The 22096-nt window shown below is 37.3% G+C and overlaps 1 protein-coding gene across 1 annotated transcript in view; it reads left to right on the top strand.

Moving 5' to 3' along the window:
• Positions 1-22096, top strand: part of LOC138335703 (protein mono-ADP-ribosyltransferase PARP14-like) — a 56468-nt gene that overhangs the window by 1237 nt on the left and 33135 nt on the right. Inside the window, 10 exon segments of the mRNA XM_069284865.1 lie at positions 1233-1804; positions 1806-2084; positions 2086-2953; positions 3863-4108; positions 6061-6330; positions 6590-6672; positions 7822-8049; positions 10965-11186; positions 12616-12739; positions 17813-18821. Coding sequence (XP_069140966.1) covers positions 1233-1804; positions 1806-2084; positions 2086-2953; positions 3863-4108; positions 6061-6330; positions 6590-6672; positions 7822-8049; positions 10965-11186; positions 12616-12739; positions 17813-18821 — 3901 coding nt within the window.

Below are 22096 nucleotides of genomic sequence, written 5' to 3'. Positions count from 1 at the left end.
ATCTGATACCAGAGTTTTAAATAATAAATACAAAACACCTTTTGTCAACATGAACATTTTTACCTGTAAACAGAAGCCGGTGTGACAGCCCGACAACCCTTTCGCCTGGCTTCAGTACAGTGAAATGCGTTCAAGCGTCCGGAATTGCCTTTCGGATCGTTCAAACCACAAATCACGTGAATAGTTTCAACCAGTCTTACGCGCGTTTATCGGCTCGGGAATAGCGTCAGTCAAACTGTGGGCGGAGTTTAGTAACAGCGATAATCTAACTCAGGGCGGAGTTTACCTGTTATAGCTGTTACACATTCAAAAACTTTCGTAATTTCAATCATTAATACCGCAACAATTAAAAACAGCATTACGTGTATGTATATAGTCATGACCTACAGGTACATAGCCATAGTCACAGGTTAAAGTGAGTGGAAATTTGGTATTTGGTATCTTAACTTAATAATACTATTTTATTTGAAATCACATGAGCTTGATGAACATTTTGCTACAACATTTATAATGAAGCAGAGTTGTTCAGAATTAAACAAGAAGTCAACTCACTAAAGTTTTGACTGCTTAATGCACTTTTACATGATTAAAATATTTGAGCAAGACCTTTATTCCCTTCCTTTCACATTTGTTATGTGTTTCTTCAGCAAACTATGAGGTTTACCTTGTTTAAAAGGGGTATTTGAGTTAATTGTATGCTCTTAATGTAATGTTAGCTTGGAATCAGGATTCAAGTTAAATACTTGGAAGACTTTTTCCAAAGAATTATAATAATGTACCATCATCGGTTTCCCAATTAATGTTGACATTAATTATTTATTAGCAACATATAGCTAACACGGAAGAATTCGTTGTCAAAATACTACTTTTCCACTTAAGCACGTCAGACACATAGCGGGGCCCTTTCTGACGTGTCAGTGTTCTAGTTAAAAATAGGTATGAATTAGTTTACACAGGTAAGGATGAGATCATCGTGGTATGGCTTTAGTGACCACAATGTATGAATTAGATTTACATGTAATGTCTCGTACACTTTCATTTGACTTTTTGACAACCTGTCTAATCCTTCCAAAAAGGATAATCTCAATGATGTTGTATTACAAAGACTGTCCATCACTTATCATAAATATAATACATATATCTGAAGTTTGATAATTAAAGGGAGAAAAGTTATGGTTTTTATAATTTTGAATAGTTGTATTTTGTAGTAACATCTATGTTTTATGTTTCAGTGGTTGACAGAGTGCTGGAGCGATCACATACCGTAGATAACACTACTCTAGATGTGAAGCTGTTCCATGAGTTGTTAGGGGAGTCCGGAGACGATGGACCAAAGTTTAAAGTCCCAGATACTCTAGTTATCTCTGACATAGATCCTAGAAAGGTGCAGTTCCTACAGAATTCCAAACCAAACAAAGATGGTTTAGAGAAACAATTATCCTCACAGCATACACAAATAATTTGGCCTGAAAACCTCGGTGATCCAGTTAAGTTGGAATGTCTCCTTACCAAGGAAATCAAAGATTGCCGGACTTTAGCCAAAGCTTGGAAGGACACAGCACGGTTAGCTCTGGACAGGTTCCTGGATGTTCTCAGTGTCTTTAAACATGATATCCTTCAGGAGGCATGGGGTAGTGTTATCGGCGAACTTCAGAACATGAACATTTCACATCCTGATGGAGTTTCAGTGGCTGTGGAGAAAGTCAGCTATGAAATATTTGTAATGGGACACAAGAAATTTGCTGCCGAAGTTTCCCAAAGTGTGGAAAAAATCATTAAGGTAATCGTTGATGAGTTAGAGAGAAAAAAAAAAGCAGATAAGTGAAACTACTCGAGCATTGAAACATTACCAGGTAATGATGCTTAGTAAAACAAACTACAAGGAAACAGTAGAGAAGAAATATCGTGGTATGAAAGTTATACTAGACTTTAAGGGTAGAACAGTAACGTATGAAGGACTCTACGGAGAGGTCAATGAAGCAAAAGCAAATTTGTTTGAAACGATTTCTGCATTAGTGTCCAGCGAAGTAAATGATTTCAGCAAGGGGAAGTATAAGTACCTGCAAGAGAAAGCTGTGAAAACAATATGTGGCTGGGAAAATGAAAGATAAAAACATAACAGCAGTTTGGGAAATGCAAAACAGCAAATTTCTGGTATTTGCTATGTCGGATGAAGGGGCAGTTAACGCTGCTCATATTCTTAAAGATTCTATTTTGGAAACAAGTGTTGATGTGAAGAAAGAGTCCCTTCCTCTCTTAGCCACAGAAAAGTGGTCAGATGAAGAGCAGAATATCAAAGGCGCATGCACCGTTTTAGTGTACATCTCGGTACTTAGAGACAAACCCTGTATCCTTATATATGCCACCGATGTGGACGCTGAAATGGTGAGAGAACGGGTTTCTGATTTCCTAATAAATAACACTATTTATGACACCAAGCTTCCACTTGGTACAGGGATCATACGGTTTCTTCAGTCCCATTGTGTCAGGGAGATTCAGGACATCGAACAACGTCACAAGCTGGACCAAGTGACCATTAATATCAACAACTTGGGCCTAGAAATCAAGGGTACAGAAGTGGGACTGTCAAAGGCCAAACAGGATGTAAATGCGGTTATAAGTCAAGTAGCCAGAAAGGAACATGTCTTGAGAAAGCCGGGCATCACTAAATTGATGACATCAGAAGACAGTAAACCAAAAGTAAGTCAAGTGGAGAAAATCCACCGCGTCGTGATCGTGCCGAGTGATGAGAGTGATGATGATGTAACTGGAGCCGGTCCAATGCCACTGAGACCAGATCATACACAGGAAATGGCAAGGTGTTCCCAGCCCGGATACGAACTAATGGTTGTGATGGGAGATATTACCAACCTCAAAGTCGATGTCCTCGTTAATGCAGCCAACCGTGAACTTCAGCACAATGGGGGCCTGGCCAAGGCAATAGTTCAAAAAGGTAAAAATGTTGTATAAGAAGTTTTTTTAAAACAATTTTCATTTAAGAATTTCCATAGCTTTAAGTTTCAAATACTTTCAGATGTTGAAGTGTGATACATTATAAACCACTAGTACTTTTGCATAATGGGATTGTAAGGAATATTGTTACAATTCTATGTTATGTAGGCATAATTCTTAGATATCATTGCCTGACGATTTGTGTTTTATTTGAGTACTGAATATGTCATGGTCATTGACAAGGCTTATATTATTGTCTGTTTGCAAAGGTAGATAAAACATAGGCAGTATTGGTGAGTGTTGACCACTCTACTTGAATATATAATTTGATTTTTTTCATGAACAATGAATACATGTACTGGTATTTAACAAGCATCTAAAAGATCAAAATTTGTTTGAATGTTAAATGAAAAGTAGAGAAAAGATCCATCTGACAATTGTCAAACATTAGATCATTCTGTCTTTGGAATCTCTTGTTACATTGTATATTAGATACATGTATGTACTTTCTTTGGCAATTGTCAAAAACATTCTTTAATGTTTATGGTAATCAAAAGAAAAGCTTTGGCCATAGAATGCCACCCTGAAGAACTTGACGTTTGCATAATGAAGTTCACAATAGAATATTGACACTGTGTTTCTTAAAATGGAAACACCAAGTTGATATGCTTTATATCGAACTTCACATGACCATATATTAGCCAAAGAAAACAGTGGAAAATCGGAGTACATTGTATGTCTATAATTTAATGTGTATATATTTGTACAGTCGCTGATAATTTATTTTTCAAGATTTTGTAGTCTGACTAACTTCGTCTTAATCATAATTTGTGTTTTATTTTAAGTTAAATTGTAAATCAGGAATTCTTTCATTCATATTTGTTCGGTTTTCATATATTTGTATATATAGGAGGAAACGCTATACAGGATGATTGTAATAGATACATCAGACAACACAGAGCCCTGATGGAGGGCGATGTGTATATGGGGAAAGCTGGAAGTCTCCAGTGTAACTACATTGCTCATGCTGTGGGGCCGAAGTGGCAAGGAGGGAGACAGAGAGAGAAAGAACTTCTGACAGAAGCTGTGCTGAAGTGTTTAGAGGAGACAAACATCTATCAACAGACGTCCATCGCACTACCAGCTCTTGGTGCAGGTATCTTACAAAGGGACATCATTCTACAATAAAGGGACATCACTCTACAATAAAGGGACACCACTCGACAATAAAGTGACACCACTTTACAATAAAGGGACACCACTCTACAATAAAGGGACACCACTTTACAATAAAGGGACACCACTTTACAATAAAGGGACACCACTTTACAATAAAGGGACACCACTTTACAATAAAGGGACACCACTCTACAATAAAGGAACACCACTTTACAATAGAGGGACACCACTTTACAATAACGTGACACCACTCTACAATAAAGGGACTTTACTATTTAGAAAGAAAGGGACATCACTCTTGAAAATAAAGGGACAGCACTCTTTAAAAATAAAGAGACATTACTCTTTAAAAATAAAGGGACATCACTCAACAATAAAGATATATCTTTCTACAATAAAGGGACATCACTCTTTAAAAATAAAGGGACATTACTCTTTAAATAATAAAGGGACATCACTCAACAATAAAGATATATCTTTCTACAATAAAGGGTCATCACTCTTTAAAAATAAAGGGACATCACTCTTGAAAATAAAGGGACATCACTCTTTAAAAATAAAGGGACATCACTCTTTAAAAATAAAGGGACATCACTCTTTAAAAATAAAGGGACATCACTCTTTAAAAATAAAGGGACATCACTCAACAATAAAGATATATCTTTCTACAATAAAGGGACATCACTCTTTAAAAATAAAGGGACATTACTCTTTAAAAATAAAGGGACATCACTCAACAATAAAGATATATCTTTCTACAATAAAGGGTCATCACTCTTTAAAAATAAAGGGACATCACTCTTTCGAAATAAAGGGACATCACTCTTTAAAAATAAAGGGACATCACTCTTTAAAAATATAGGGACATCACTCTTTAAAGACATCACTAATATTCTGCTTTGCAACATCTCTCGTATCTATATATAATATAAAATATTCTCTCCTAAGACTATATCAATGTTATGAATTAATATGAAGATCATCTGTATTTTAATTTATCTGGCCAAAAGGTTATATAATTACCAAAGAACTAAATGTATTTATACTATATAACTTCATATTTGGTCAAAAACATACTACGTAACATCTAAGACATCCTAATTTTAGCCGTCATTCATTATCGTTAAACTTTTCATTCAAACAACATCTTCTCAATGTTGAGCATGTAGAATGCTGATATGATGTGCTTCCTACTTTATTCAAATGAATGTCCTTGACCATCATTGAAGGTCACAAGGATTGAATAGGGTAAAATCTTCAAACATTTTTTCTCAATAACTAAGAGCTCTAGAGACCTGATATTGGGCATGTAGCATGCTGGGATGATGTGCTACGAAATTTGTTCAAATGAACAACCTTGGTCATCACTAAAGAGCACAGGGGTCAAACAGGCTAAAATCTTACAAATGTCTTCTTGTTAATAAGTAAAAGCCTAGAAACATGATTTAGGGGCTGTTGCATGTTGCGATGAAGAAATAACATGTTTGTTCATATGAATGACCTTGAATGTCACTTTGATCAAATAGTCTACAATCTTTAATGACTTAGTGCTTACGTCATTTCTACCAAATCTTGTTTGTATATATATATAGTCAGACACCTGTTCGGCCCATCGAGCCTCTTCTTGCATTTGGATCTCACACAAATAGGGATGGAGGCTGGGTGTATTTGAGAAATTGATCAGAAATATTCTTGAGGAAAAGAGAAAAAATGCTGAATCTGACCCAAAAGTTTCAAAGAATTAGGGTTCTCTGAGGGAAATAGAGGTAGTTCTTTTATGTCTCCACTGTGAAATCCTGATAATTTCTGATTCAGTGTTATAGACTAGCTAACCATTTGGTTTATATGGAGAAGTGTTACTGAATTTTGTTGTAAGAAATGAGTTTATGCATGTATAACAAAGGAGATATATATTACCCTGCTTTACAGGTGTTTTTGGATACCCTGCTGCCAAATCAACCCAAACCATTGTGGATGCTATAGATGAATTTTTCAAAGACAACCCGAGAAACACTATCCAGAATATTTACCTGTGTGATGTAAGTCAGAACAATGTGGACCTATTTGTGAAGGCCCTACAGAAGGTCTATGGACAAATGTCAGTCATTATTGCTGATGCTACTGGAGGGGCACGAGATAAGTGGTCTGCACAAAAGGCCAAGCCACGAAAAGGCTGGAAAAATGTGACACCTGAGCCAGGTAGGCACTATAAACACAAACATCTGATGAAACATTTTATAACTTAGACTTGTATAACTTCATTTGATACAGTGTTACATTGGTGTTACATTAGCAGATGTCATGTAATGGTCCAGCTAAAATTGAATCCACCATTTACTTAATCCCAGCCTAGTAAATGCGCCACCTAAATGATATAATGACAATATACTGAGGGGCCTCTTTTTGTAAACTAAAACATTTGGTTGACTCTAATTATAACATAATATTTACATTGTAGATATGCCACCTTCTTATCCTGAAGCTCCAGTTGAGATAAACATCACAATAACATTGGTTAAGGGACAGATAGCCAATCAGAAGGTATGTCTGGAGGTTATAAAGGGATTGTAATAACCATCCTGATGGTTGCATTATAGTGATACTGGTATGTACCAAAGCAATCATTTGATAACAGATACTATGTCTTTAATCAAAATAAAAAATTCAAAAAGATAATTTAAAAAGTTAGTTTTGTTTAAAATATTACTCACTAGGTGATCAGCATTACATATCTTATATTGGTGTGTGTTTAGCCTCCGCAGAGGAAAAAGATTTGATAGATTAAAGAAGGGGAAACGCTGAAGAAAGTTTTGTGTATCTTAACTGCATATTCATTATCCATGTACAATAAAGATTTAAGGACAGTTATTTATAACAGCAGTGTTCATTTTAGATTTGTAAAATGTGGAGTCATTGGGGAAAAAGCCAGTGCCAATGTAATATTAATCAAAATGGGCTGAATTCAGTTTCAGTAATATTTTCAGTTTGAGAGGTTTTTAATTACCTCTACAAAAACAGATCTCGTGTTTCAGCCAAAACCGCCACCTTGTGATCCTTTCCATCATCAGCATGCTTTCTGTCAGAGCATTTATTTTCCAATGTTGTAAACACAGGCCTTCTGGGCCTCTTGTTTCTTCATAAAAGTCACCCAAGAGAACAGCGAAAGCCTTTTGTTTTGAAACACTCTAGCTACCCAAAGATTCTGTTTGATCCTCGGCAGGTGTAAGGTCGGTCATTTTGACATCAGCTTCCTTCGTATTTTAAACTGTCAAATAGCATTCGCATATATTAGCGGAATCGTCAATCGTTTCTTCATCATTTTTGCATGTTGATGCTTTGAAAAAATAGTGAGTGTAATACCATTCTCGTTTTAGACTTTTCAGGAGCTTCAAATGCGGTTTTGCATTTTTCCGAGGACAATTAACCAATCAAATAGCATCATTGTATCAATCGAGGCACGTTCGGCAGGAAAACGAAGAAAGTAGCAAAATATTGTAATGGACAATCTCGAAAGGTTTATTTTTCTTGCACCAAAGGACCTTGTAACACATAATTTCATGCCCCCTGTTATAAAAAATAGCATCTATGGCATAATGGCGTGGTCTAAAATGAACACTGTAACAGGTTTTGAATCTGATTTTCCCTGAAAGATATATTGCTTTAATGATTAACTGTAAATTCCATTACCAGGTGGATATGATTGTGAACACCTGCTCCAAGGACCTGAAGTTGAGTAACGGGGCAGTGTCTTCATCCCTTCTGGCAGCAGCTGGACCTCAGATGCAGGCGGAATGTGATCAGAACTACCAGGGAATTCAATTTGGTGAGATTGCTGTGACTCAAGGATACAACCTGCAGTGTCACTGTGTCTGTCATGGTTCTCTGCCTGGCTGGGACGGAGGAGCTAGTGCCCTGGTGGTAAGTCATGGATCTAAGCATGGCTCGCGAGGGTATTTTCTAAAGTCGTGCTTGAATAAAATTGTTATGAAACTTAAAAGAATATTGATATCAGATATAAGTTTCAGCTGATTATTAATTGGTCATCTGAACCGAAGGGTCAGGATGACCTATTGTCATCATGCACCATCCGTCGTCGTGCGCCGTGCGCCGTGCGCCGTCCACCGTGCGCCGTGTGTAATCTTTTCATTCAAAAGACTTCTTCTCAATAACCGAAAGGCCCATGGTACTGATATTTGGCCTGTAGCATGCTGATATGAAGGGCTACCAAGTTTGTTCAAATGAATGACCTTGACCTTCATTCAAGGTCACAGGGGTCAAATAGGCTAAAATCTTTAAACGACTTCTTCTCAAGAACCAGAAGGCCCAGGGTACTGATATTGGGCCTGTAGCATGCTGGGATGAAGGGCTACCAAGTTTGTTCAAATGAATGACCTTGACCTTCATTCAAGGTCACAGGGGTCAAGAAGGCTAAAATCTTCAAACAACTTCTTCTCAAGAACCAGAAGGTCCAGGGTACTGATATTTGGTCTGTAGCATGCTGATATGAAGGGCTACCAAGTTTGTTAAAATGAATGACCTTGACCTTCATTCAAGGTCACAGGGGTCAAGAAGGCTAACATGTTTAAACGACTTCTTCTCAAGAACCAGAAGGCCCAGGGTACTGATATGGGGCCTGTAGCATGCTGGGATGAAAGGCTACCAAGTTTGTTCAAATGAATGACCATGATCTTCATTTAAGGTCACAGGGGTCAAATAGGCTTAATTCTTTAAAAGACTTCTTCTCAAGAACCAAAAGGCCAAGGATACTCATATTGGCCTGCAGCATGCTGAAATGAAGGGCTACCAAGTTCGTTTAAATAAATGACCTTGACCTTCATTCAAGGTCACAGTGGTCAAATAGGCTAAAATCTTTCAACGACTTCTTCTCAAGAACCAGAAGGCCAAGGGTACTGATAATAGGCATGTAGCATATTGGGATGAAGGGCTACCAAGTTTGTTAAAATGAATGACCTTGACCTTCATTCAAGGTCACAGGGGTCAAATAGGCTAAAATCATTTAAACAACTTCTTGTGAATAACTAAGAGGCCTAGAGACCTGATAATAGGCCCCTGAGATGTTGGGATGAAAGGCTATGAAGTTTGTTCAAATGAATGACATTGACCTTCATTCAAGGTCACAGGGGTCAAAAAGGCTAAAATCTTCAAACGACTTCTTCTTAAGAACCAAAAGGCCCAGGATACTCCTATTGGGCCTGCAGCATGCTGGGATGAATGGCTACTAAGTTTGTTCAAATAAATGACCTTGAACTTCATGGAATGTCACAGGGGTCAAATAGGCTTAAATCTTTAAAACGACTTCTTTTCAAGAACGAAAAGGCTCAGGGCTCTCATATTGGGCCTGCAATATGCTTGGATGAAGGGCTACCAAGTTTGTTCAAATGAATGACCTTGACTTGCATTCAGGGTCACAGGGGTCAAATAGGCTAAAATCATTTAAACAACTTCTTGTGAATAACTAAGAGGCCTAGAGACCTGATAATAGGCCCCTGAGATGTTTGGATGAAGGGCTATGAAGGTTGTTCAAATGAATGACATTGGACTTCATTCAAGGTCACAGGGGTCAAAAAGGCTAAAATCTTCAAACGACTTCTTCTCAAGAACCAGAAGGCCCGGGATACTCATATAGAGCCTGTAGCATGCTGGGATGAAAGGCTACTAAGTTTGTTCAAATAAATGACCTTGACCTTCATTCAAGGTCACAGGGGTCAAGAAGGCTAAAATCTTCAAACGACTTCTTCTCAAGAACCAGAAGATCCATGGTACTGATATTGGGCCTGTAGCATGCTGATATGAAGGGCTACCAAGTTTGTTAAAATGAATGACCTTGACCTTCATTCAAGGTCACAGGGGTCAAGAAGGCTAAAATCTTCAAACAACTTCTTCTCAAGAACCAGAAGGCTCAGGGCTCTCATATTGGGCCTGCAATATGCTTGGATGAAGGGCTACCAAGTTTGTTCAAATGAATGACCTTGACTTGCATTCAGGGTCACAGGGGTCAAATAGGCTAAAATCTTTAAACAACTTCTTCTCAAGAACCAGAAGGCCCAGGGTACTGATATTGGGCCTGTAGCATGCTGGGATGAAGGGCTACCAAGTTTGTTCAAATGAATGACCTTGACCTTCATTCAAGGTCACAGGGGTCAAATAGGCTAAAATCCTTTAAACAACTTCTTGTAAATAACTAAGAGGCCTAGAGACCTGATATTGGCCCGTGACATGCTTGGATGAAGGGCTATGAACTTTGTTCAAATTAATGACCTTGACCTTCATTCAATGTCACAGGGGTCAAAAAAGCTTAAATCTTTAAACGACTTCTTCTGAAGAACCAAAAGGCCCAGGGTACTTATATTGGGCCTGTGACATGCTGGGATGAAGGGCTACCAAGTCTGTTCAAATGAATAACCTTGACCTTCATCCAAGGTCACAGGGGTCAAATAGGCTAAAATCTTGAAATAACTTTTTGTGAATAACTAAGAGGCCTAGAGACCTGATATTGGGCCTGTGACATGCTGAGATGAAGGGCTACCATATTTGTTTTTAAAAAAATGACCTTGATCTTCATTCAAGATCACAGGGGTCAAAATGGCTAAAATCTTTAAATGACTATGTTGTATTGTGCCAATAGTCAGATGACTGTTAAGGCCCATGGGTCTCTTGTTGTTATTGGGTGTTATAGTCAGGACATAATTAGTTTTACACCATCCACAATTATAAGGATCCATTAAAATGATATCTGATTGACTAAGGAAATATGATCTTGTAACTGCTGTTGTGTGATTTAGAAAAAACCCTAATAAATCTTACCTATACAGGTCCTACAGAAGTTTATGTTGGCGTGTCTCCGCGAGGCTACACAGCAGGGCTATGAATCTGTGGCATTCCCCGCCATGGGCACAGGTAACCTCAGTTACCCACGTGATACTGTAGCCAGGGAAATGTACAAGATTGTGTCCAAATATTCCACACAAAATCCAACCAGTCCTGTGAGGAATGTCATGTTTGTGATCTATGACAAGGACTTGCCCACAGTCAAAGTAAGTATGGGGATGGTATTTATCAAAGTAAGTATGGGGATGGTATTCATCAAAGTATGTATGGGGATGGTATTCATCAAAGTATGTATGGGGATGGTATTCATCAAAGTATGTATGGGGATGGTATTCATCAAAGTATGTATGGGGATGGTATTCATCAAAGTATGTATGGGGATGGTATTCATCAAAGTAAGTATGGGGATGGTATTCATCAAAGTATGTATGGGGATGGTATTCATCAAAGTAAGTATGGGGATGGTATTCATCAAAGTATGTATGGGGATGGTATTCATCAAAGTAAGTATGGGGATGGTATTCATCAAAGTATGTATGGGGATGGTATTCATCAAAGTATGTATGGGGATGGTATTCATCAAAGTAAGTATGGGGATGGTATTCATCAAAGTATGTATGGGGATGGTATTCATCAAAGTATGTATGGGGATGGTATTCATCAAAGTATGTATGGGGATGGTATTCATCAAAGTATGTATGGGGATGGTATTCATCAAAGTAAGTATGGGGATGGTATTCATCAAAGTATGTATGGGGATGGTATTCATCAAAGTAAGTATGGGGATGGTATTCATCAAAGTATGTATGGGGATGGTATTCATCAAAGTAAGTATGGGGATGGTATTCATCAAAGTATGTATGGGGATGGTATTCATCAAAGTATGTATGGGGATGATCTTCACTACAGAAGGTAAACAAATTATTAAATACGTGGAAAATATTATCACATTGAGGTGCATGGGTGATATTCTTCAAAAGATAAACTAAGAATGATATTTCTGGAATGATATTTCTCAAAGTAAAAACAGAAATGATGTGTTCATCAAAGTCAGAACAGGGATATTATTAATCTTAGTAATAATACATTCATACTGTTCTGATCAAAGTAATTACAGATTCATCAATGTAAGAGATTACATGAGATGCTGGTTCTCAATTCAAACTTGGCGAGAACTTCCATTCAAGTGTTGCCACTTTAATGTATTACTAAGTATTTGTCAGAAGCAATTTCGAGTTTGAATGTTTCCAGAATGAAATAAAATAAGTTCAATTGAAAAGTGACATTAATGTTCAACCGTTGATAATTAAATTATCTATTATTGTTATTGTAACACAACAATGCACTGTCTTTCCAAAATTCAAGATGGATACTTAAGTCGTTATTTTGAAAACAAATTTTAATCTTTTTCTATTTTTAAAATGCTAAAATTTGCCATCTGTTAATTAATGAACATTTCCCCTTTATTTCTAAACTGTTGCTAGGAATTGAACAGGTGATTTAAAATATTTGATTTTGTAGAGTGATGGGATTTTGTTTGGAGTTAAATCTGATATCCTGGTGGGTCATACATTTAGCTTGCCCTTCTTAATATTTTTTTGCTAGTTCATTATGGAATTTTCATTGTTTTTACAGGCGTTTGAAGATGCAGAGAAATCACAGGGAAAGGCACATAACCTACATGGTCAAGTTAGAAACCGACACACACGCAAGTTTGGCAACAAAAGTCAGGAAGACAAAGGTCACAGCTATCATCAAGGTATGTATTTCAGTTTAGTATCAAATTGGTCAGAAATAGAACATCATCTTTGCTGATTTTGTCTTTTGTCTGAAACGGAACCATTTACTAATACATAAGTACACCAATTGATTTAACCATGTAGGATGACGTGTAATTCTCACATAATATAAAAAAGTCAGTTTAAAATAAAATTGACAGAATTAAATCATTAGGGTCAACTGTTAAAGAATTTGTGCAGTCAAAAATGAAAATTTCAGTTAATGTTGGAAATGGCTTTATTAGCACGTGTAGAAACCTCTCTGTACCGCGCGCGACCGGAATAACCCGTAAGCCGTCAATATCGAGGTCAAATTTTCTCACCACCCGATTATGCATATTTTCTAGCTCTAAAGGGTGTGACATCATAATAGTCCATGGTTTATAGCTGTACTATAACTGATGTGCTATCACTAATATCGACGGTCACAGGAAAAGCCAATCAACAATTTTTTATGATTACTTTTTAGTGAAGTTAATCGTACAATATCTTTGGCTCGAATGTAAATAATTAAAAGAGTGAAATTCGATGTTTCAAATACTCTAATTTATGCTCTAATAGCAGGTATCTTCATGTAATTGTGAAAGAAAATCCGTACAGAAATAAAAGTTATGGATTTTCTTTGTCGAAGAGTTCAGTAACGAATAAGCTTTAATTAGATAATATTTTCCTGTAGTCTGTTTCTTTGATACATTGTGTATTGCAAAGTTTGTGACAAGTAAAGAAATCCTTGATTAAAGCATCGAGGATATGATGCTTGACATACACACCGATGATTGATCATTACAAACATTGTGTTGTGTGTTTCTAACCGAATAAAATGAGATACGTTTATTACAATACCGTAATATGTTTCAACATGTGGTAGAAAGAATTTATTTTTGATATTATAAAAGATCAAAATATTGAAATATTAAGTAAAATAAACTGTTTTTTAAGACAGTGCGGTCGCGTTCAATTTTTAATCGATATACGAATAGATACACCGATATAGATATATAATTAGCCATGTCTTTGGTTTGATGGTTATGTAATACCAGGACCAGGATGTTGTTTACCTGTACACAACGCCATTCATCGAACTCATCTGTAATTACCTGGCCGCGGGCAATTTGCTATTCGGTGGACTATATCGGGTATTTGGTATTGTCTTACTGTAAATCAGGTTAGGACATCCGTTAATTGGATTGTGATTTGAATTATGGAAACCCCGTACATCTATGCTCTAGGTATTTTATTGTCACCTCCATTTTTAAAATGAAGATGTAAATTAAAAGCAAATGGAAATAAAATATCCCTGATCATACCTAGGAATATATATTACACACACACATATATATATATATACAAATATATGTCGTACACAGATAAAATAATAATGGAAGTTGACTTATTCAGAAACAAAAAATGGTTCTAAGAACTATTTCAACGAAAGGTTTAACCTTAAAAATTATTCCAGTGAAGTACTGTAATAACAAACTCATGGCATATATAGCAATCTTCCTTAATTTCTAAGGTATAAGTAAGAATTCTAAGCATGTATTTTCACCGTTTCGAATCTACATGTATAGTCATACAAAAAGGGTTACAGCATTACCACACTAAATATACTTATTTGAATATCACTAAGTATGTTCATATATCACACTTTTTAAATCATGGTATGATATACAAAAGGATCGACAATGAATAGGCTGTTTTAAGGATTTAGTATAATTTATAATTATTAGGTCATTTGACCATGCGCCGTCCGCCATCCGTAAACTTTTTATTCAAACGACTTCTTCTCAATAACCGGAAGGCCCAGGGTACTGATATTTGGCCTGTAGGTTGCTGGGATGGAGGGCTACCAAGTTTGTTCAAATAAATGACCTTGACATACATTCAAGGTCACGGGGGGCAAATAGGCTAAAATCTTTAAATGACTTCTTCTCAAGAACCAGGAGGCCCAGGGTATTGATATTGAGCCTGTGACATGCTGGGATGAGTGGCTATCAAGTTTGTTGAAAAAAATGACCTTGACCTTCATTCAAGGTCACGGGTCAAATAGGCCTAAAATACTTTAAACAACTTCTTGTGAATAACTAAGAGGCCTAGAGACCTGATATTAGGCCTGTGGCATGCTGGGATGAAGGGCTACCAAGTTTGTTCAAATGAATGACCTTGACCTTCATTCAAGGTCACGGGGGTCAAATAGGCTAAAATCTTTAAATGACTTCTTCTCAAGAACCAGAAGGCCCAGGGTATTGATATTAGGCCTGTGACATGCTGGGATGAAGGGCTACCAAGTTTGTTCAAATGAATGACCTTGACCTTCATTCAAGGTCACAGGGGTCAAAAAGGCTAAAATCTTTAAACGACTTCTTCTCAAGAACCAGAAGGCCCAGGGTACTGATATTGGGCCCGTAGGATGCTGGGATGAATGGCTACCAAATTTGTTCAAATAAATGACCTTGACCTTCAATCAAGGTCACAGGGGTCAAATAGGCTAAAATGTTTAAACGACTTCTTCTCAAGAACCAGGAGGCCCAGGGTATTGATATTGAGCCTGTGGCATGCTGGGATGAGTGGCTATCAAGTTTGTTGAAAAAAATGACCTTGACCTTCATTCAAGGTCACGGGTCAAATAGGCTAAAATACTTTAAACAACATCTTGTGAATAATGAAGAGGTTTAGAGACCTGATATTAGGCCTGTGGCATGCTCTGATGAAGGGCTACCAAGTTTGTTCAAATCAATTATCTTGACATTCAGTCAAGGTCACAGGGGTCAAATAGGCTAAAATCTTTAAACAACTATGTTGTTTTGTACTAATAGTCAGATGACCGTTAAGGTAGCTCCATACTTTTGGAAAAATCCATGTCATTTTTTTCTAACAGGTCTTATTTTCTTGCATTTTTCATGTAGATTTCAAATCTGTAAAGATAAATGGGTGTTCTCGAACTACTTTTTGAGATATTTGAGCTTGAAATATACCATCCATGCAAATTTGCTGACCGAAAATAGAAAAATTCATAAAATTATGTTTTCTGTAATATTAGGGTGAATGTAGTCTCGATCCTGTTGATTTTTTGTCCTAAATTTCTTACGATAGAACAATATACAAAACTATTGTATTTTTACAAATGCTAACTAATTTTTGTTATTTCCCAGGACCGTTTCTATACGTAATTATTATGTTTTGCCATATTTTCGCCCGTAAAAAATCAATGAATAGGCCAAAAAGGAAATGAAATCCCATGTCAATTTCACAATATTTGTATATGATATGCCCAAGGTAATATGTTTTTCAAATATCATATAAAAACACGGGGTCCTCGATCAAAATTTCACAATTTTGTAAGCTTGAAGTTGTAACTCACAACCCTAGCCCAAATTCATCCAGTGCTAAGATGGGTTATATTTGACTAGTTTTTGAATATCATGACTCCAAAAAAAAACATTCCACATCAGTTCATATTTTTTGTGATATTATATCTGGTTTATGTCTGTTTGTTTTTATGATTTTCCTCCAAATTGTGTTTTTAAAGGAAATCCGTATGCGATTTTTTTAGAATTCCGGAATTTCGGTCCGGCCGGGTCCCGTCTTATGATTTTATAGCGACGAATGGCACTTCCGGTGTTTAAAAATCCATTTCCATTTACGACAGGGACCGCAAAAACCTCAGAGATAGCATATAATTTTCACTTCACTGCTTTTATTTGATTTATTTAATGATTTTAAACATTCAATATTATATGTAGACAATTTTCACCTATTGAAAAAATATCCAAGTGTGATGTCGTGGCGTATCTGAAACCATTTTGGAATTCAAAACAACCTCCGCAACTTCCGGTATAGCGTCATATGAATTGGCGCGATTTTCAAAAGTATGGACCTACCTTAAGTCCCATGGGCCTCTTGGTTTTTTTTAAAATCTTCACTTATACTGTAATTATAAAACCTATATCAGAAATATCATTGATGTATTTCTGCTTTCCAGTAAACGTTATGGATAAAGTTTTAAAGGCAACAATATAGATATACATATTATTTTTGGTATAAAATCGGTACTGTTACTCAAATTTCACATAACTGACAACTGTCCACGTTTTATTTTTACTCAAAAACTGTGCCGTTTTTCCATCGTTATGGCAGAAGTTTGAAATAAAAACACGCATTATAGATATATTCATGCTTATTTTTGTGATTTTACTCGTAAAAAGATAGTGTTTACCTTATACTGTTTTTCACTACACAGAAATTTACATAATATTCTATCTAAATCTCAGTCCAGACTGATCCGAACATCATTTTGATATCGCTATCAAATTGAACTGATTATCTAATCTAAAGTTAGATATATATACTTGTTTGAATGTTTGAAATGGTGTAAATGGAATGTTTTGGAACTGAAAATATGTACATCATAAAGCTAGAATAACCATTTACTCGAAAAACTCAAATTGTAGATCTAACATATATGTATATGTGCTGTATAGATGTATAGTACTAGGTTTACCCTGTGTAGCTGCGGACTACTCTGAAATCACAAGACCACGTGACCGCCTAGCTCATTATCTCTGAACCGGAGTCGACACTACCCCTAAATCACGACCAAAACCAACCGATAGCGCTAAAAGCTAGGCAAATCGTTGGATGGGACTTGATTTTTCATTTATCCAAAGCAACATCCTGACGTATTATAAAAAAAAAAAATTTTGGCAGCACAAATCCTTTAATCTCATAACTTTGTAAGAGGTGTCTGTGGTTGTCTATTTTTCATCAACAAATCTATATATGGTATTCTCGAGTCTGCTCTACACAGGGCAGATAATATTTATCACAAACATTAGAAAACAAAGAAAAATAAATACTGCACTTCAGTCTACTGGGGTTTTATTTGAGAGTGCAATATCATTTGATTAATCCTCTTGAATGCACATTGCTACCTATAAATGTAAACAGTTATAGGTAATACCGTACACATAGTAAATAGACCATATTTATTGAACTGAAAGCAGAAATAACTGTTCCTGATAACTGAAGCCAGTGTTTGTTTGTGTAATTGATAGGTAATTTGGCCATGGGCAGATTTCTCTCCAGACATTCCGCCTCCGCTGAGGAACTGGACGATACTGCCATGATCAAACCACCTTCACAATTACACAACCTTCCAACAGCACCCCAAATTTATCCACACGGACCTTCCTTCTATGTTGATGCCGATGCTAGTAGTGAAGATGATGAAATGATTATGAGGCCTCTACATCACACACAGTCTGAAATATTACCCAGAAACCTAGACAAAGGTGCACCGACAGTGGCGTACCACCATTCCAAATCCTACCCAGAAATACTGGAGCACAAGATGGCCAATAACATTCTGAGTCCAAGATATCGGCTCGAGGATACCGAGATAGACAAAGCGATGCGCATTATTAAAAAGCAGTGTCCTTATATAGGAGGTCTGCAGGATGCCTCTGTTGTAGCACTGGCGTCCGTGCAGAATATAAGTGACAAATTTCAGGGAGATTTCATTCAGATATGTCATACGGGACACAACCACTGGGTAACCATAACTAACCTTCAATGTCAAAGGTCAAAAGGTCATGTTAAGGTTTATGACAGTTTCTACAGGAATCCGACTTCCCGCCTGATACTAGATCTGACATCACTGATTAAGCCTAAGCCACTGTCCTTCACACTAGAGCTACCAATGTATCAGAAACAGAATTTCAAGGGCGACTGTGGACTCTTTGCTATAGCTGCTATGGTTAGTCTGGCCAATGGCAATGATCCATCAGACATAGTGTGGAATTGCTCCAAAATGAGGGGCCATCTTGTTGAATGTATATCACTGGACAAGTTTACAGAATTTCCTGTCTCTAGGGACAACAAAGATGCCATTCCAGATGAGAATTTTCTGGAACAGAAAGTTTTCCATATATATCTCTGTGTAAGCTGTAGACAAGCACTTTTAAAACGAGATACACAGGTAAAATGTGGACATTGTGGAGAGAGATGTCATGACAGAAAGGACTGTGTAGATGATGATAAGCTGTGTGGACAGTGCATGTTTCAGTAAAGATATTGTTTGTATACATGCGCTCGGGAGATTAAGCAGTGTTAACTATTTTATCTGTTAAAACATGTAGAAAGCTATGATGGCTGTAGAAGGAAGTTAGTGTTGCTTAGAAATATCAGGAATTTGTCACAGATATTTTTATTTTCATTTTAACCTCCTTTTTACACAGATATAATGATTATTAGCTCACCCGGTCCGAATGACCGAGGTGAGCTTATGGGATACCGCAGCGTATGGCGTCCGGCGTCCGGCGTCCATCGTCCGGCGTCCGTCAACAATCGACTTCTTCTCCATAACCGCTGGTCGGATTTCAACAAAATTTGACTGGTAGCATCCTTATGGGCTACTAACTGAAAATTGTACAAATGATGGGGCTGATCCCCCGGGGGCCTGAGGGGCGGGGCCAAAAGGGGTCAATTTGGCTATTTCCATATAAACGACTTCTTCTCTGAAACCAAGCATGGGATAGCACCCATAATGCAATGGTAGCATCCTTATAGGGTGGGGATTCAAAATTGTACAAATGATGGGGCTGACCCCCCAGGGGCCTAAGGGGCGGGGTCAAATGGGTTCAATTTGGCTATTTCCTTAAAACGACTTCTTCTCTGAAACTAAGCAAGAGATAGCACTCATAATGCAATGGTAGTATCGTTATAAGGTGGGGATTCAAAATTGTACAAATGATGGGGCTGACCCCCGGGGGCCTGAGGGGCAGGGTCAAAAGGGTTCAATTTGGCTATTCCATATAAACAACTTCTTCTCTGAAACTAAGCATGGTGTAGCACCCATAATACAATGGTAGCATCCTTATAGGGTGGGGATTCAAAATTGTACAAATGATGGGGCTGACCTCCCGGGGGCCTGAGGGGCAGGGTCAAAAGGGGTCAATTTGGCTATTTCCATATAAACGACTTCTTCTCTGAAACCAAGCATGGGATAGCACCCATAATGCAATGGTAGCATCCTTATAGGGTGGGGATTCAAAATTGTACAAATGATGGGGCTGACCCCCCAGGGGCCTGAGGGCGGGGGTCAAATGGGTTCAATTTGGCTATTTCCTTAAAACGACTTCTTCTCTGAAACTAAGCAAGAGATAGCACTCATAATGCAATGGTAGTATCGTTATAAGGTGGGGATTCAAAATTGTACAAATGATGGGGCTGACCCCCGGGGGCCTGAGGGGCAGGGTCAAAAGGGGTCAATTTGGCTATTCCATATATAAACGACTTCTTCTCTGAAACTAAGCATGGTATAGCACCCATAATACAATGGTAGCATCCTTATAGTGTGGGGATTCAAAATTGTGCAAATGATGGGGCTGACCCCCCGGGGGCCTGAGGGGCAGGGTCAAAAGGGGTCAATTTGGCTATTTCCATATAACGACTTCTTATCTGAAACTAAGCATGGTATAGCACCCATAATGCAATGTTAGCATCCTTATAGGGTGAGGATTCCAAATTGTGCAAATGATAGGGCTGACCCCCCAGGGGCTTGAGGGGCGGGGTCAAATGGGGTCAATTTGGCTATTTCCATAAAACGACTTCTTCTCTGAAACTAAGCAAGAGATAGCACTCATAATGCAATGGTAGTATCGTTATAAGGTGGGGATTCAAAATTGTACAAATGATGGGACTGACCCCCGGGGGCCTGAGGGGCGGGGTCAAAAGGGGTCAATTTGGCTATTCCATATATAAACGACTTCTTCTCTGAAACTAAGCATGGTATAGCACCCATAATCAATGGTAGCATCCTTATAGGGTGGGGATTCAAAATTGTACAAATGATGGGGCTGACCTCCCGGGGGCCTGAAGGGCGGGGTCAAAAGGGGTCAATTTGGGTATTTCCATATAAACGACTTCTTCTCTGAAACTAAGCATGGTATAGCACCCATAATGCAATGTTAGCATCCTTATAGGGTGAGGATTCCAAATTGTGCAAATGATAGGGCTGACCCCCCAGGGGCTTGAGGGGCGGGGTCAAAAGGGGTCAATTTGGCTTTTTCCATATAAATGACTTCTTCTCTGCAACTAAGCGTGGTATAGCACCCATAATGCATAATTGGATAGCATATTTGTATGGTATCAATAGCATCATTGTATGGTTGTGATTCAAAATTAAACTTTGGGAGTCAATTTTGCTTACTTTTCTAATTGTCAGAGTCTTGTGATAATTACTAACAAAAAAAACCAGGTGAGCGATACAGGCCCTCTGGGCCTCTTGTTACAGATGGTTTATTGGCTGAATGTTCTATTAATAGCTAGGGTTATTTAAGGCATTTTTTTCTGATGAGTAGTGTGTGACTGTATATGTTTGTATCTTAATTAGGAAGCTGTGACATATTCGTGTTGTGTCTTTTTACATAAGTGTAAACTTCTGCCCCTGTTATGATACACCTTAAACTGAAGGGGCCGTGCGGAAGTTCTAAATTTCATCACCTTTGAGTTGATCTTTTATCTTTTCCTATGTGGATGTAATCTTGTATAGGTTTTGGGTTGGATACCGGTCCTCATAACCAATAGATTATTATTTTATTTTATAAAAATGTGGTACATAACTGCATTAAAAAATACAAAGGGAACAAGCCTGACATAAGTTGTACAACTTGTTCCCAATTCAATTTGCCCCTCTAGCAATAAAGTGTGTTTATATAAAATGTTTATTCTTCAGACTAATTAAATGTTTTAGCAAATGAAATTATATAAATAATAGATAACTAAGTGTATTTCTTTTAAAGGTATTTGTATCTGTTTGAATAAAATCCCAGTACCATTTCTTTGATACCAGTATGTATTTTATCATTTCTTCCAATAACGGTATGTAACCTTATAGATATCATTATTTATTTTAAGACAAAATGCAGTCATTTGGTTAAAGAATCACAAATAACAATAATGAATGGTACTATATTTGTGTGTATGTATTCAAACCCAAATTCAGATCTGAAGTGGTTGATGGTCTAGACCAAATTACAAAGTTATATATGTCGAAGATAAAATGGGAAAACATTCTTTTTGTGTATATATCTGTTAAAGAGGATAAGACATAAAAAATTAATCTGTTTTAATTTAAAATTTCTTGAAAACCATCAATTTCAATTTCAGCATTATTTTTGTACAAACAAAAAATCTTCACATGTTGGAAGTGCATTGTAATTCCTTTTAGCACATTGTGCGAATGAGCTGGTGACAATGATGGGAAATTGGATAGGAATGTTGATTTCTATATAAGTTCAATTCAATTCTTTTATTACTTTAGGCTTTAATAAAGCCCA

This window comes from Argopecten irradians, chromosome 11 (genome assembly GCF_041381155.1).
Source record: "Argopecten irradians isolate NY chromosome 11, Ai_NY, whole genome shotgun sequence".
Classification (NCBI taxonomy): Eukaryota; Metazoa; Mollusca; class Bivalvia; order Pectinida; family Pectinidae; genus Argopecten; species Argopecten irradians.
The sequence above is the reverse complement of the archived record's forward strand: the minus strand, read 5'-3'. Positions and strand labels throughout refer to the sequence as shown.